The sequence below is a fragment of the Chionomys nivalis genome, chromosome 4, assembly GCF_950005125.1.
Source record: "Chionomys nivalis chromosome 4, mChiNiv1.1, whole genome shotgun sequence".
Lineage (NCBI taxonomy): Eukaryota > Metazoa > Chordata > Mammalia > Rodentia > Cricetidae > Chionomys > Chionomys nivalis.
Window position 1 is genome coordinate 114,410,199 of NC_080089.1, and position 16,991 is coordinate 114,427,189.

The 16,991-nt window shown below is 41.9% G+C and overlaps 1 protein-coding gene across 8 annotated transcripts in view; it reads left to right on the forward strand.

Annotated features, from left to right (window-relative positions):
• Window positions 1–16,991, forward strand: part of Golga4 (golgin A4) — a 91,236-nt gene that overhangs the window by 45,790 nt on the left and 28,455 nt on the right. For 6 of the 8 annotated variants that reach the window (XM_057766280.1, XM_057766283.1, XM_057766285.1 and 3 more), the window contains 3 exons: window positions 10,810–10,988; window positions 13,288–13,419; window positions 15,387–15,542. In XM_057766280.1, coding sequence (XP_057622263.1) covers window positions 10,810–10,988; window positions 13,288–13,419; window positions 15,387–15,542 — 467 coding nt within the window. The remainder of the gene's footprint in view (window positions 1–10,809; window positions 10,989–13,287; window positions 13,420–15,386; window positions 15,543–16,991) is intronic. The other 2 variants (XM_057766282.1, XM_057766284.1) reach the window with 1 other exon arrangement.

Here is a 16,991-nt window from a genome sequence, read left to right on the forward strand (position 1 = left end):
ATATTTTGAATTTGAATTAGCCTTGGGATTGCCAGTGGAATTGACTTGTAGGCATGTGGAGGTAAAAACTGGACCATCTTTTAAGAGTCGCAGCCTGTGGTTCAGTCTGTGGAGAGACTGGATAGGTCACATTAGCTTTCATGGTGAGGTTTAAAGCTGCTTTAGTCTTTGCTGCTTGTTGGTGTTTGTTTACACTACTGCAGTAATGGTTAGGCATAATAGCAAGGTATGTGTTAGCACTTCCGTGGCAGTAGTTACACGTAATGACAGGCTCTGCTGTTACACTCGTACCTGCATTTAATCCTTACTTTCTATCAAACAGTGCTATCATTCTCATTTTACAAATAGGAGAACCCAAGACTAATTTGTCTCCATTTATACACAGAAAGTAAATGTGTAGTCAAGAATTTTTACTCGAGCACTGTGGCTTCAGGGTACATGTTGAGAGGTCTCGAGTTTGACTGATAGAAATAAATGAGAAGAAGTTCCTCCAGGCGGTCACAGGAACTCTTAGGTTTTAGGGGGAGTACAATAGATGTTTCATGAAGTGGGTGGTGGGAAGTGGATGAAGTTTTATAAAGGTCTTTGAATTTGATGAGGATTTGATGTCTAGGACACCCTTTTGAGAAATGGTCTTAGAAAACACATTGTAAGGTACCAGTGAGGGAAGCAGAGCCATGTAACAGAAACACTTGATTAATACCATCTGTGCCATCTATGGTTGTCCATGCATCTCTCTCTCCTTTGTGTTGTTTTATGAAGAGATTTGGAGATTCTAGTTGATAAACTTGTTCTCGTTAAACCTAAGAATGTTTCTTGTCGGGAGGATACTAGCTCCTTGAAGAATACGAGCTCCTAAGCACAAGTGTCATGAGACACTACAGGCAGGCTTGCCGTCAGGGAATAGAAGCCTGTGTGAGCCACTGTGCACAGGAGCCCATGTACAGCCGCAGTGCCTAGAAGCCCTGTGCAGCAGTGCATTGGAGCCTTTGTGCAGCTACAGTGGATAGGAGCCCATATGCAACCACAGCACCTGCCATCAGTCCTTCCAGCTCTGTAACTTACTATTAACCACATAGCTAGTCAAAAAGAAATGATGGTCAGGGTTTGAAATTTTCTTAAAATGAGTCATGCTTTGTGGTGAATATTAAGTTGAGAAGTATAAATAGGTAAATAAGCAGTTAAATTAATGAATATTAAAATTCCCCAGAAAACTTTCAGTCAGATCTTAGTGGTGCAGCTTTCCTTCCTTGTTTCTCTAAAACACAGCTGATAGATGTGTTTTCTCTTTAGATGTAATTTTCACAATGCATCGTGGGCAGGAGAGGTGGCTCAGTGGCTAAGAGTGTGTACTGCTCTTGAGAGACCTGAGTTATGTTTCCAGGACTCATGTTGGGCAGCTCACAACTGTCTAATCCAGCTTCAGGAGTTCTTAGGGTGCTAGAGATTGAATTTAGAGTCTCATGGAAGCCAGATATGTATTTTACTACTGAACAGCAGCCTCACGCCAAGAACTGTGCTTTTTTAAATATTTTATCATCTGTATGTTGAAAAACTTTCCTGTTATGTCAGTATCAGAAGAATACAAATATAAACAAATAAATATTGAAAGAGAGAATAGAGATTTAAATTATTTAATGGATCATTAATTTTGGAAAGCTTGTAGACAACATAGTTGACACGTTTCTGTTTGTAGTCCTAACTCTTAAGTGCTGTGGTAGAGTCTGTAGAAGACTGATTGCACTCTGAAGACACTATAGATTAAACCCACCATGAGAACCAGTTCAGTAACTACCTGCACCTCAGCCCATGGCCTTAGTTGAGAAGACCTGTCTAAACAAAAAGTGTTTTCAGCGGAAAGTGTGGATACCAATCAAAAGAAAACTCTAGATGAGTGGCAAACACACGAAACAGCCAGTGTCCAGTAAGGAGAGCTTCTGTGAACGCCATCCGGCTTCTGTAGAATTCAGTCCCTCTGTTAAACATCTGTCTTCTGTCTTTTGAGTAAAGTCCCTGGACATATAAAGGAAACAGTAACATCATTAAAGCTGACTATTGGTATTTTAAAATCAGATATGACCACATAAAATTGTTGCCAAAGAAGAGAAACTAACCTGATGCATTTTCCAGTGTCAAGAATGTAATTTTGGCTGGGCAGTGGTGGCGCACGCCTTTAATCCCAGGGGAGGCAGAGGCAGGCGGATCTCTGTGAGTTCGAGGCCAGCCTGGACTACAAGAGCTAGTTCCAGGACAGGAACCAAAAAGTACGGAGAAACCCTGTCTCGAAAATTCAAAAAAAAAAAGAAAGAAAAAAGAATGTAATTTTGGTAGTACTTGTGGGTGATCTATGACTGTTGATAGATAACTACTTCTGTTGACTTATTCTTTCCGCGTGTTAACCCTGACTAAAGAACGTTCTCTGTTGCTTTTCTTATGGTACATTTCATTGCACTGCTTCTTGGGTGTTTTTTATACAAGCTAATGCTGCCCCGTGTTATAGGACGAAGTCCAAGTCCATCTCTCATTTATAGAGAAGAATTCAGTTTTCAAATACTAAGGCATGAGCTAGGGACATAGTGAGTGAATAAGCACTTGCCACGGAAACCCAGATCCCCTGGAACCCACGCAGAAGCTAGGCACACATGACTGGAATCTATAATCCCAGTGTGCAAGAGGCAGACGAAATTCCAAGGGTAAGCTGGCCAGCTGGACTAGCTGCAATTAGCAAGCCCCAGACTCAGTGTAAGACCCTGCCTCAATAAATAAAGTGGATAGGAATTGAGGAACATTTGATGCCATCTTCAGGCTTCAGTACAAACATGCACATGCTTACACACACTCATATACACATGTGTGCCCAAACACATGAGCATACGCATACCACCTATACATGTGTAGAACTACTAAGACATGAGTGTCATGAATGCTTCCACCAGGACACTGCAGTCTACTTCCAGCACTTTGACGTCTCCTGGAGGCCAGGAGCATTCTGAAGTCTTGAGCACAGCACTCTTGCTTTGTTCAAAACCAGTATGCCTGTTAGAAGCACTGTGAAACTGTGATTTCATACCTTTCTAGGTATCACCTAAGATGACGCTAAGATATTAGCATCCAGTGACCTGATTGACAATGTGGAGGAATGTCATTATTGAGCTTTAAACATGCTGCTCTATTTAGATGCTAGGAACTACTGAGAATTGTCTTGGGAAGTATATCCTTATCAATGTAGAAAGTTAATGTGAACAGCTTAACTCTGGGTCCTGAGAGAGAGAGAGAGAGAGAGAGAGAGAGAGAGAGAGAGAGAGAGAGAGAGATAAGAGTAAGAGAGACAAGGGTATTCTGGAAGGAGTAAAAGTAAAAATAAAAGTGCATCACTGTTTGAGTATACTTTAAGTCTTTAGATAACCCAGAGTTATATTAGAATAGTATTGTACATTTAACTTTGTATGTTTTTATGTCACTATTTAGCATAATATTGAGAATCCTTGTATATATAGCTAAGATACTAACATGTTTGTGCCATAGGTATGCACATCATTTCCTTGGTAACCATTTCTCTGTTGATAATTAGTAGCTTCTTTTTAAACTTTTGCTCTTGAAAATATTGTAACAGTTCTGTAATACAGATTAGTTTACATCTTTGATGCTTTTTCTTCTCTCATGAATTTTTTACCCATGAAGCTTGTCTTCTTTGTTACTTATGGTTAGGTGATTAAAATATAGCTAGCTATTGCACAAAAGAAACCATAAATCATAGCATTAACTCTGTCTGCAAGTAAAAGGAAATAAGATAACTCAGGCAGTGATGTGCTTGTGCTTGCCACACAAGAAAGGTGAGAAGTTCTGATCCCGGCACTCAGAGAAGCAGCTGATTGGTGGTACGCACCTATTAATCCCAGTGCTGGGGAGTTGGAGACAGGCAGATCTCTGAGGTTTGTTTGCCAACCACTTCAGCCTGCTTGATGGGCTGCTGACCAGTGTTAGAGACCCTATTTCAAAAAAGCAAGGTGGGGCTGGAGAGATGGCTCAGTGGTTAAGAGCATTGCCTGCCCTTCCAAAGGTCCTGAGTTCAATTCCCGGCAACCACATGGTGGCTCACAACCATCTGTAAAGAGGTCTGGTGCCCTCTTCTGGCCTGCAGACATGCACACAGATAGAATATTGCATACATAATAAATAAATATTTTAAAAAAGAAGAAAAAAAAGCAAGGCCATGGCTTCTGAGGATCAAAATCTGAGGTTGGTCTCTGACTTCTACATGTATATGAAGAAGTGTGTGCACACGCGCGTGCCCCCCCACACTCTTTTTCCTCTTCCCACATTATGCACATGTGTAGAATATTTTGCATGGACTAGTATGTTTCTCAGAGTGCACTGACTTTCATGAGCCTTTTTTCACACCCCACCGTTGCTGAATTTATGTGTTTTAAGTAATTGACTGCATGTAAAAACTTGGATTAAGTTATGACATTGTTTGCTTTGTTATTGTCACGTGCTTTCTTTTGTATGGTGCAGCCTGATAAGCCAGACAGAAGTAGAAAATGTGCATTTGAAGTCTGGGGAGCCTCTGAAATAAGACTGTCTTTAATGTGTCAGATTTATGCATACATAACCATCCTAAACCACTGTGTGTGAGTTAGCCTTGATGCTAGGTAACAGTCTCCTTGAGTCTCAAGTCTTACTGAACATCTTATTTTTGTGCATCCACACATGCCAATAAGTGAATCCGGTGCCTTTCCCAAGCCTTGTATGAACAGGACTGGGGTAAGGCTGGCTTTCTTTTTGTTTTTTTCTTATCATGGGTACTTAGAATGAGCCTTTAAAAGAAAATTCCATGTTTCTCAGGCAAAAAAAAAAAAAAAAAGCGAATTGAAATAAAACTTTATGCTATGTTTGGAAGTTTTATTTTAATACTAAATGAATATCTGTTAGCAAGACTTATTGTCTTAAATAGATTGTTTTATTTATGCCCCAAACACAATCATTATTGCTGGGAAGCCTCAGCATCTTGATAAACAAATTTGTGACTAACAGTGAAGTTTGCTTAGCTTTGCTCTAATGTAATATTTCCAGGATTAGAGACTTCTTAAGGTAGTGTTAGAAAGTACATGCCATATCGGATAGACCTGCAGGTGTTTGAGTCAGGACACAGGGATTAGAACAAGCCTTGGTGCATGTTTGGGAAGTGGCTTAAGAAGTAGTTTGCGTGTTTGCTTGCTTGTTGTCTTTTTTTCCCCCTTTTTTGACTTTTGAGACAAGGTTTCTCTGTGTAACTCCGGCTGTCCAGGAACTGGCTATATTATATAGACCAGAGCTGACCTCAAACTCTCAAGGTCAAGAGTGCTGACCTCCCAAGTGCAAGAAGTGGCTTTCAATTGGAGATGCTCTCTTAATGTCTGAAGGCTTCTGCCACTGGGTGATAGTATTTTATTTTCATTTACATAAACCATAGTGCTATCTTCAAGCTTTTTAAACACTTCAAACTCAGGACAGTTCCGGGGATGCTGTACTCCTGGTGGTCATGCTAGTAATTTAAACTAAAATGTTTTTTAAATTCTTCATTTGTTTTCAAAATAAAAATTATTTTTATTACTTATTCTCAGATTTTTAAGAAATATAACTGCTTTTCAGAATAAAATCTAGTGTGTGTTGATGTATTGTGTTACTTGGCATAGTGGAATACAGCTGGTTTTCTGTGCCTCTTCTAGTCTCCAGTCAGTCTATTGGCATGTAATCCATTAAGAAAGCCTGCTTCATACAGATAGCTGTTTGAAAGGAGAGTGCCTCCCGTGCCCTCTGGAGGGCCTTGCTCCTGGACACCGCTGCTCTGGGTGCTGTTCTGTTGTAGACTAGGTCTGTGGGCTGGTTGGGATGCTAATAGAAGCCTTCCTTATTGCTTTTAGTATTGGTTTCATCTCATTTACTTTGTAGGTTTTTTTTTTCTTTTCCTAATGACACATGCATTTTTCCCTCCCCTGGAATAGAGACGTCGACCCAGCTTACTCATTTTGATATCATTAGCCAATGTCTTAGGGTCAACATTTAATCTAGAGGTTGCCATCTTTGTTTACTCCCTGAGATGGGAGCACTGGTCCTGTGAGTCTTTTATGGAGTGCCGTCTAGGACGGGAACAAAACAGTGATACTCTGGAACTCCAGAACGCTGCTATTTGCTTTAATGATTGATTAGGATGCTTCAGGGAGGAGAGGGAAAAGCGGTGGACTGTTGAAAACAATGGTTTCTCTGAGTGTTTGTTTTTATTTCCTTCGTCTACTTGGTCAGCTATCTTTGTGAAGTATTTTCTGTATGTTAGTTCCTAACATACAGTTGGCATGTGGTAAACATCCAGTCAGAATTTGATGGGTAAGTGGTGAGATTATTGAACTGTATACAGGCTGCCAGCCCTGCTCACCTAACTCATGTAGTACGCAAGCGTCCATTTTTGTAATCTCACAGATAGGATGGATCTATCTGAAGTGGAAAGTGAAGAGTTTGCAATAACATCGCAGCCTTGCATCTCATTTAGCTCATAGACAATTATGTAGTCCTACTTTGTTGGTTACATTTTTGCCTATTAAGTTTTGAAAGTATATTCAGAGTGTTATTTTTGCCTTTCTTTTTTAAAACTAAAAATTGCCTGAGGTACATTGAATTTTGTTTTGGAAGACCACAATGTGTGTTTCCAATACTGCGCTGTTCGTGCTTAGCCTTCCTGCCTGTGTGTGCCTTGACTGTGGTCTTCTGCACCCTGCATGGTAGTAAGGTGACTCATCGGCTGTGGCTCACGCACGCTTTTTGTCTCACTCACTTATCCTTTGTTGTAGTGGAAAATAAAGGACGTAGGCATTCAGAACACACTACTGTAGTACTTTGAAATTCTAGCCTATTTTCACTTGGGGAAGAATCGGGAACTCACTTTTACAGTATTGTAGGATATGACCACCACTTTATTATGGTTGGTGTTTGCAGGGTCTGGTTCCTCAGTAAACTCCCATTATCTCCTATTTAGACGTTAAAATGGGATTCACTGTTGGAAACAGAATGTGAGAAAGTGGTCTTCATTGTGGTATAGTGTAGAATTCATGGTAGGTTTGAATGTTTCATCTGTTTATTATGTGTGGATATTTGAAATTTATTTTATTATTAATGCTCTGGGAAGAATATTTAATAGTTCTTTAAAGTAGAAAGGAACTAACAGTCAGTGAGTTTTGTGTCTTTTAGCACATGGCGCAGTCTGAACTGCTAAGGCCTGGGAGCCTATGGTGGGTGACTGGTTAAGAAATCCTGGCTGGGAGAGATTTCTACTCAACCAAGCTTGGTCAATATCAGCACCTTTAGATTTCAGAATACTGCAGAGCAAGGGTGATTTCTCCCTTTCTCAGTTCTCCCATCGAGCCCATAAATTGATTTACCATCTCATGGGAAGATTGGGGTGCTCCATTACTGCATTTGACTGTGAATATTTGATTAGAAGATTACAAAACATTTTTCTAGCTGTGGAATCATTTAGTTCTCTGAGCTAAGAGGAGAGTAAATTTAATTGAAGAACCATGGAATCAAGTCTGTTCTCCTGTTATCATTTCATCTAAATTCTGAGTGAGGGTCAGAGCATCATCAGGTTCTGCAGTTTAGAGATTTCTGGGATGCAGGCTAGAAGGTTGATGGATGTTTTCCTGAGAAACAACAGTGGAAATGTGCTGGTGATTTCTGTAGTCATCCCTGTCCCGTTCCCCCACTTTCTCAGTCTTTGTATCATCAGTACAGACTAGCAAGTGAGCACTTAGAGAATCTCCCCTCCTCAGGCTGAGTTTTAAGAGAGGAAATTGATGTTTGGGGAGTAGCAATACTTAAGTGTTGCTGTATGCCTGGCACTAGAATTTATAGTAAAAACATAGCTAAATAAAACGAAGATACTGTTTTTCTTAAATATTTTACTTTCCAGCATCTTGATGTCTTAAGACAGGCAAATGTATAATTAAACTAAGATTCTTGAAAAATGATTTCAGTCAATTTCTTGTTCCTTTGAAATACAGAATTTATTTGAGCCTTGTTTTTATGCTTTTACATATGCGAGATGAATAAATTGGCAATTTTTTTTCAAGATAGGGTTTTTTTGTATATCTTTGGCTGTCGTGGAACTTGCTCTGTAGACTAAGCTGGCCTTGAACTCACAGAGATCTGACTGTCCCTGCCTCTTCAGAGCTGGGATTAAAGGCATGTGCCACCATACCTGATTGGCAGATTTGCATTTTATATCAAAGACTTATTAGTTGTCAGAAAGATTAACTTTGTAATGCTGTTGAGCACTGACCTATGCTTCCAGAGTTCAGCCATACCCCTTCTGTATCTAATGCTGTTTACTGTTAAGAAATTGCTTTAGAATAGGTGTTTGTGCTCAGATATTCCTGTGCCTACCATTGCCTGAAACCAACCTGGGTCAGTGCCTTAAGTTAAAGCCCCTATATTTCTTAAACAGCTTCATTAGTTATATAAGATACATTACATATATTGGTGAACTGTCTCTTGTAGACTGTTTCTTGATAGATTTGAAACGCTTCTGACCACTGAATGTGTAGTGGGAAGTCTCAGGACTTCTGTAGGGCTAAAGGAGACGATCTAGGACAATAGCAATAGGGTTTTCACAGCGTGTTTGCTCATGGTGTGTGTGGATCTGCTCATACACACACACACACACACACACACACACACACTCGCATATCCATCCACATATATATCCACAGGAATCCACCCACACACACTTTGGCACCAAGTTACCCAACTGTTGTGCTTCTTGTATGACTTGGTTGGATGCTGAATGAGCGATTTTGCTCCCTTACAGACTTAGAGGTGATTATGTCTACAGGGCCTTAACTTACCTATGAACTGTTAGTAGAGCTCTTCTGTATACCATTGAATTAGGCAGTTTTCTTTCTAGTCAACTGAAAAGAGCTCTAGTTTGAAACTTAGGCATATAGCATGTTTTGTTTCAGAAGTGCATTGTTTAGGTATGTGACTTACCCAGTAAATGTTTAAAAAGAAACAAAACCCCTGTGTTGTAGGGAGAGGGTCCCTTGTTTGTCCCAGCTGCCCGGCTAGCTTACACCAAAATAACCACACAGAAACCTGTATTAATTAAAACACTGCTTGACCATTAGCTCTAACTTCTTATTGGCTAACTCTTACATATTAGTTTAACCCATCTCCATTAGTCTATCACCACGTGGCAGTGGCTTACCAGAGATTCTAACCTGCGTTCATCTCAGGCGGAGGATCCATGGCTTCTCTCACTCTGCCCCTCTTCCTCTCAGCATTCAGCTCCGTCTTCTCTGCCTACCTAAGTTCTGCCCTATCAGGCACAAAGCAGTTTCTTTATTCATTAACCAATGAAAGCAACATATGAACAGAAGAACCTCCTACACCATCCCAGCTCTTTTATATTATGGTTAAAAAGTCTGAAAATAAGATTTTCCAAAGAACAGTTTTTCTTAAAAGTGTTCTAGTCAGACATAGTGGCACATGCTTGTAGCCCCAGCACTCAGAAAGAGGAAACAGAAGGACTGCGAGTTCAAATCCAGCTGGGCTATATCATGAGGCCCTGACTCAAAAAAAAAAAAAACAAAAAAGAAAAAGAGTCTTAATGAATACACAATGGCATGACCCAGTTGTTGATGAGAGTCCTAGTAAATACACAATACACAATGGCATGACCCTGTTGTTGAGAGAGAGTCCTAGTGAGTACATGATGGCATGACCCCGTTGTTGATGAGAGAGTCCTAGTGAGTACACAATGGCATGACTCTGTTGATGAGAGTCCTAGTGAGTACACAATGGCATGACCTTATTGTTGATGAGAGTCCTAGTGAGTACACAATGGCATGACCCTGTTGATGAGAGAGTCCTAGTGAGTACACAATGGCATGACCCTGTTGATGATGAGAGTCCTAGTGGCTACACAATGGCATGACCCTGTTGTTGATGGGAGTCCTAGTGAGTACACAATGGCATGACCCTGTTGTTGATGGGAGTCCTAGTGAGTACACAGTGGCATGACTCTGTTGATGAGAGTCCTAGTGAGTACACAATGGCATGACCTTATTGTTGATGAGAGTCCTAGTGAGTACACAATGGCATGACCCTGTTGTTGATGGGAGTCCTAGTGAGTACACAGTGGCATGACTCTGTTGATGAGAGTCCTAGTGAGTACACAATGGCATGACCTTATTGTTGATGAGAGAGTCCTAGTGAGTACACAATGGCATGACTCTGTTGATGAGAGTCCTAGTGAGTACACAATGGCATGACCTTATTGTTGATGAGAGAGTCCTAGTGAGTACACAATGGCATGACCCTGTTGATGAGAGAGTCCTAGTGAGTACACAATGGCATGACCTTATTGTTGATGAGAGAGTCCTAGTGAGTATACAATGGCATGACCTTATTGTTGATGAGAGAGCCATCAGAATGAAGTTGAAGTGCGTAGTGCAGAGTAGTGGTCTGACCTTTTTCTTGAATTTGTCAGCCAAAGCATACTTGGTGGGAGAGGGGGAATGTTAATGATTTACTGTATTTTCAGAGTCTGACTTTAGGCTCATAGAAGCAGCTGTAACATTCTAATCCAGAACTCACCAGCCACAACACTTGGATTCTAGTGACGGGACACAGCCCGGAAATATCTCTTAGAACAGAGGCGCATCTTCTAACCTCTCCTGCTGCTACAGCTGCTCATAGATCCTGTGACTTGATTGTGAAACACTTGAGCTCAATGATAATATTTCTTGAGATACTTGTTTTCTGCTCTTTTTGTTATAGCTTTTGAGGAACTTGAAAAAGCCTTGAGTACAGCCCAAAAAACTGAAGAAGCACAGAGAAAACTGAAGGCAGAGATGGACGAACGGATAAAGGCTGTTGAGAGAGCAAGCGAGGAGGAGCGCCTCCGTCTTCAGAATGAGCTGGGTCGGGTGAGACAGGAGGCCGTCAGCATGATGAAAGTAAGGGTGACTTTGATCAGAATGGTTCCAGTCCCATGTTGATTCCCCAAATCTTTGATTGTAAGAAAGAGTCAATTTGTATTTTACCCATAAACGATGTTCAGATGCAGTGAAAAAGCACTTAGGTAGAGAGTCATGTTTAGACAGTTACCTGGGTCCCTCAAAGTCTTGCTTCCTCCCCAGCTCCAGTGATCCTTACTGGCTCCCTGACCTGAGCCTCTGGAAGGCAGATTGCTTAGCTGCTTCCATGCATATCCTTGGAACTCAGTCATTAAGGTTGCTTGTCTAACATGTATGAGTTTAAGGGAACTTGGGAGTATGTGACTAAGGTTGGGTATTTAAATGTTTTTAAGGATAATTGCTGGTTTATTGGGTTTTATGCACTGGTGGGGATAAAACCTTTGATTTTACATATGGGTAAACACTTGTTTACCATTGAGCTACAGTCCCAGCCCTGAAAAGAACATCTGTGTTCTCTCTTAAAAATATATAGATACTTTCAAAACGAATAATCTTTATAAAAAGTTGCCTTTTTAGAACTTAAACCATTGCATTTGTGTGTATGAATAAGTCCCAAATCATGTGTGTGGAGGTCAGTACAACTTGAGAGAGTTGGTTCTCTCCTTCTACCATGTGGGTTCCACAGACTGAATTCAAACACAAACCTGCTTGTTGTAAGGAGGTTTGTTTGTTCCCGGCTGCTCGAAAGCTTAGACCTGAAATAATCACACAGAAACTGTATTATTTAAATCACTGCTTGGTCCATTAGCTCTAATTTATCAGCTAGCTCTTACATTTTAATTTAACCCATTTCTAGTAATCTGTGTATCGCCACGTGGCTGTGGCTTACAGGGTAAACTTCTGGCATCTATCTACGGGGCTACATGACTTCTCACTGACCTCGCCTTCTTTCTCCCAGCATTCAGTTTAGTTTTCCCTGCCTGCCTCTATTCTCTGAGCAGGCCTAAGACAGAAGGGATGCCCACATCACCCTGCTTTACTTGCTGAGCCATCTTTCAGGCCCATAAAGTTGTGGACTTTTGTTTTTTTCTTTTTCTTTTTTGGCTTTTTGAGTCTGGATTTTTCTGTGTAGATCTGGCTATTCTAGAACTTGCTCTGAAGACCAGGCTGACCTCAAACTCACAGAGATCCGCCTGCTTCTGCCTCCCAAGTGAGTGTTGGGATTAAAGACATGTGCCACCACCCCATGGCTTTTAGAGTTGTCTTTTAAGAATAAGGAGCCCAAGTCTGAGAGCGTGCTTGGTACAAACTACAGCGAGACAGTTTAGAAGTCTCACAAAATTCTGTTGTTTTTTTCTGACATTTAGATACTTTTCATTTGTTTATGCTTTCTTTTTGTTCTGACTGAATTTATTTGATATGAGGAATAAGGTTGAAATCCAACTTAGTTTTTCCCAGGACACTGTTAGCAACCTCTAAACCATGTATTTAGATGGGGCTGGCATCAGACTCCAAACCATGTATGTAATAACGTGCTCCCAGGGGACTGGCATCAGACTCCAAACCATGTATGTAATAATGTGCTTCCAGGGGACTGGCATCAGACTCCAAACCATGTATGTAATAACGTGCCCCCAGGGGACTGGCATCAGACTTCAAACTATGTATGTAATAATGTGCCCTTTGCCCCCGGCATGCTGTTATATCTATTACATAATAAATGTAAGCTATTGAGCACATGCCAGTTTTTCTCTGTGTACTGTGCACTGCTGCTCTACTGCTGTACTCACTGTGTCTGAGGAGCTGCCCCGCCTGGGAGCCTCCCCTCAGCACCGTTTCTCTTGGTAATGGCGATGGGACATTGTTGGCTCTTCTAACGTGTAAATTTTGTCTCCTGAGCAGCCTCCTTCATTCTTTTGGTGTTTGATTACATTAACGTTTTACATTTATATAGGGAAACTTGATAGTTTTGTAAAGTTGAGTTTTCCTTTCCAAGAAAGAACAAAGTCAGTAACTCTTTAATAAATAACACCTTCCTTGAAAGCTTGGAGCAACCTGACCTCAGTGAAGGGTCTGTTCTGAGTGCAGCCTTGTCTCCCGCCTTCCTCCCTTGCCTCGCCCTGCCCTGACCAGCGGGGCATCCACTGCAGCCCCACAGGGCCCCATGCAGCCCCAGACTTCACTGGGCTTTCCTCTTTCCTGCTCTCACTTGGGAGTGTGTTCTCCGTTTCCTCTTAACAAGTCACTGTCGTAATTCGTTTCAGGAAAGGGCGACTTAGTTGTGGCGTTACGTGACTTTTTCTGGGTTTTTTGCACTTACCTTTTGGTTTCTTTTCAGAAGACCTCAGAAGAACAAATTGCTGAACTTCAGAAGTTGCATGCAGAGGAGCTGGCCAGCAAAGAGCAGGAACTGGCTAGGAAGCTCCAGACCCGAGAAAGGGAGCTGCATGAGCAGATGAAAATAGCTCTTGTAAGTGCTGTTTAGTCAGAGGTAAACCTCAGAGCTGCCATCCACTCCGGTGAGGTGGGGTGTCTAGCAGCCTTGACGTCAGTGTATGGGAGGATAGGAGGCAAGCTCAGAGGATTTGTTAGCTTAGCGTTTATTGCGGAGAGTCCGAGTCTGATGTATCCAGCGTTCATCAGTCATTTGTTTGCTGCCTCTTTCCGTCCTAGCCGGAGGCAGTAATTAGAAGGGGGAAAGAAAAGATGGTCGATGTCTCAGAACTCAGCACAGTGGCTGTACACAGGTTATTCTGAACTCAGCACAGTGGCTGTACACAGGTTATTCTGAACTCAGCACACTGGCTGTACACAGGTTATTCTGAACTGAAGTTGGAACTCATACCGTGTTTAAAAAGTAGAGATAAATAGAAAAAAATAAAAAATAACAAACTACTGAATGAACAAAATAGTTCAAAAGCCAAGATTCAGATTTTCGCTGAAAATGTGATTTGAAAATCTAAAATGAAAAGTAATTTTTTTAAGTTGTGAAAACCTTTTATATGAGCCACTATAAAAAATGCCAATGCCAAAATGTCATTTGTTTTGATATGAGATTCCCCAGAAAATATGTGAAGTTATCATCCATAAAATAATGTGTGTGATTTTTATGTAACAACCAACCCTTTCCCTCGCCCTTCCAGTTTTACAACAATCAGAAAGGGCACTGATTTATTTGGTATTTTCTTTTTACAAAGCTACCTTTAGTCAAAGGTCACTGTCAGTCTTTGCACCTGCTTTCAGTGTTATTGTGAAAGGTGTACTTTGTGCTCATTTCAGAAAATAAAACACAACCTTTCTCTTGATGCAAAAAAAAAAATTAATGTGTGTGATTTTTAAACATGTTCAGTGCAGGATTGGAAGCGCTGGCTGGAGTTATGGTCCCCTGCCTCCCCTCTTTCTGTGTCTTCTGGACTCTTGAGTGTCTGAGTTTCTCAGGATTTCTAGCAGCATTGATTCTTGATGAGATTACAAATTTTTTAATCTCTGGAACGGAAATAGGCATTTGGACTTAGAGTACACTTATGCAAAGCTAGGAAAATAGTGTGGTTGAAATTGCACCCATGTGTGGTGGCGCACACCTTTAATTCCAGCACACAGGAGGCAGGGCAGGTGAACCTCTGAGCTCGAAGCCAGCCTTGTCTACAGAGTGAGTTTCAGGACAGGTAGGGCAACACAGAGAAACCCTGTCTCAAAAAACCAAAACCAAAAAAATTATTATTTTTTTTTTGCTCCAGAAAAAAAGTAGGGTAGCTTATAAAAATATTTAAAGTATGTTAGAAGAACATAAAATAAAAATAGGGACATAGGAATTAAGGAACAAAGTGGGGCATAAATGAGGCTGGAATACTGCTAAAAGGTCCTGCCGTGGCTCATAAACCCTGGCATCAATACTGTCTTCTAGGAACTGACACACAGGTCTAGTTCAAGTAGAGGAAGAAAGACAAACGCATGTCCACACAGAGGGGTTAACCCCTTCATAATTCAACAGACTTGAACATTTACTCTATGAAGTATACTCAAAAATACTGATATCAATGTTGTGAATAATTCTGTCTTATTAGTGTATTCTGTAGTATGAAATCATTTTGTAAACACGTGTGTCACCATTGTATCTTGATGTGTAAATACTCGTCAGTACTTAACTCTTTAAGCAGCAGTATAAATAAGCATACTTAAAGTTGGAGTGCAATCAAGAAATTACAGTTTACTTTGTTAATTTAATGTTAAATGTGCTCTTAACCTTTGCTGTGGATGTCTTCTTGTACTAAGAATTTAAGATTTTCAGAGTGGGTACCCTGGAAAGCCTCAGGACCCGGGTTCTGCATTTGAGATGTTGTTGCTCACCTCACAGAGCTGGGTGCAGATCAAGTTGTTGAAGTGCTTTGGGAATGCTGAAGATTTATGTGGGATTGAGATGTATTGTTTTTGGCACAGGAAAAGAGTCGATCAGAATATTTGAAGCTTACCCAAGAAAAAGAGCAGCAAGAATCATTGGCTCTAGAAGAGTTAGAGCTGCAGAAAAAAGCAATACTTTCAGAGAGTGAAAATAAACTCCAGGAACTTGGGCGGGAAGCAGAGGCTTACCGAACTGTAAGTTCATGTGCTGTGTGGGCTCCAGAGCCGGGGACGATGATGTCTATAGGGCTGTCCCTGCAGCTGGGGAAGCAGGTGTCTATGGGGACTGTCCCTGCAGCTGGGGAAGCAGGTGTCTATGGGGACTGTCCCTGCAGCTGGGGAAGCAGGTGTCTATGGGGACTGTCCCTGCAGCTGGGGAAGCGGGTGTCTATGGGGACTGTCCCTGCAGCTGGGGAAGCGGGTGTCTATAGGACTGTCCCTGCAGCTGGGGAAGCGGGTGTCTATAGGACTGCCTCTGGAGCTGGGGAAGCAGGTGTCTATAGGACTGTCCCTGCAGCTGGGGAAGCAGGTGTCTATAGGACTGTCCCTGCAGCTGGGGAAGCAGGTGTCTATGGGGACTGTCCCTGCAGCTGGGGAAGCGGGTGTCTATAGGACTGCCTCTGGAGCTGGGGAAGCAGGTGTCTATAGGACTGTCCCTGCAGCTGGGGAAGCGGGTGTCTATAGGACTGTCCCTGCAGCTGGGGAAGCGGGTGTCTATAGGACTGTCCCTGCAGCTGGGGAAGCGGGTGTCTATAGGACTGTCCCTGGAGCTGGGGAAGCAGGTGTCTATGGGGACTGTCCCTGCAGCTGGGGAAGCAGGTGTCTATAGGACTGCCTCTGGAGCTGGGGAAGCGGGTGTCTATGGGGACTATACTCTCCAGGCAGCATCAGGCTCTGATAAGCTGCTGGTTCATGGGTTTGGGTGTTTTTGCACATGCCCTTCATCTTTAGTGAGAAGTGTTCATGCGAGTACTTGTTGACTTTGGGCTCTTTTTGCCACATTGTCCTTGGTTTGCTCCAAGCTCCCCGTGTTTCTGGAAGGCCTTCACTCTGCCTCTTCGCACATAGACTCTACAATGTCTCCACTCTACTGCTTATCGCTTGATCTCTAGGAAGTGGCCTCCCTTTGTAGGCAGCATCTGAGCTGACACCTTCCTGCTCGTCCAGCTTCATCATACACTGTACCCTGTAGATAACCCATGCTCTGCTTTTGTCATAGTTTACTTACTATAATGCCTTACTTTTGTGCTTAAAATTATCCATTTTTACATATTAAATATGATGTTGGAATGAAGTGTTTGTTTCTGTGTCTCAGTGTGCATAGTGTTAAGGCTTTCTGGCCTGTTGCCTGTGATAAGATTGTGCTGGTATTTAGATCTCCTACTCTTTTTAAACAGACAGCCATGCTCTTGCACTGTTGTCAACCTCTGTGCTCTTCCTTTACCCACACCTCAGCCATGCGACAGGTGGGTCAGATGCCCTGAAACACTCACTGCCTCTCGTGCACACACCTCACTTTCTTTGCCAGCTTCTGAGAGCTTGGGCTTTTCCAGCTCTGACATTCAAGTGAAGGTTAATATTCTGTGAGGTGACATCAACCTTTGGTAAAATATGTTTAAGAAGCTTTTTAAAAAGCTAGCCATG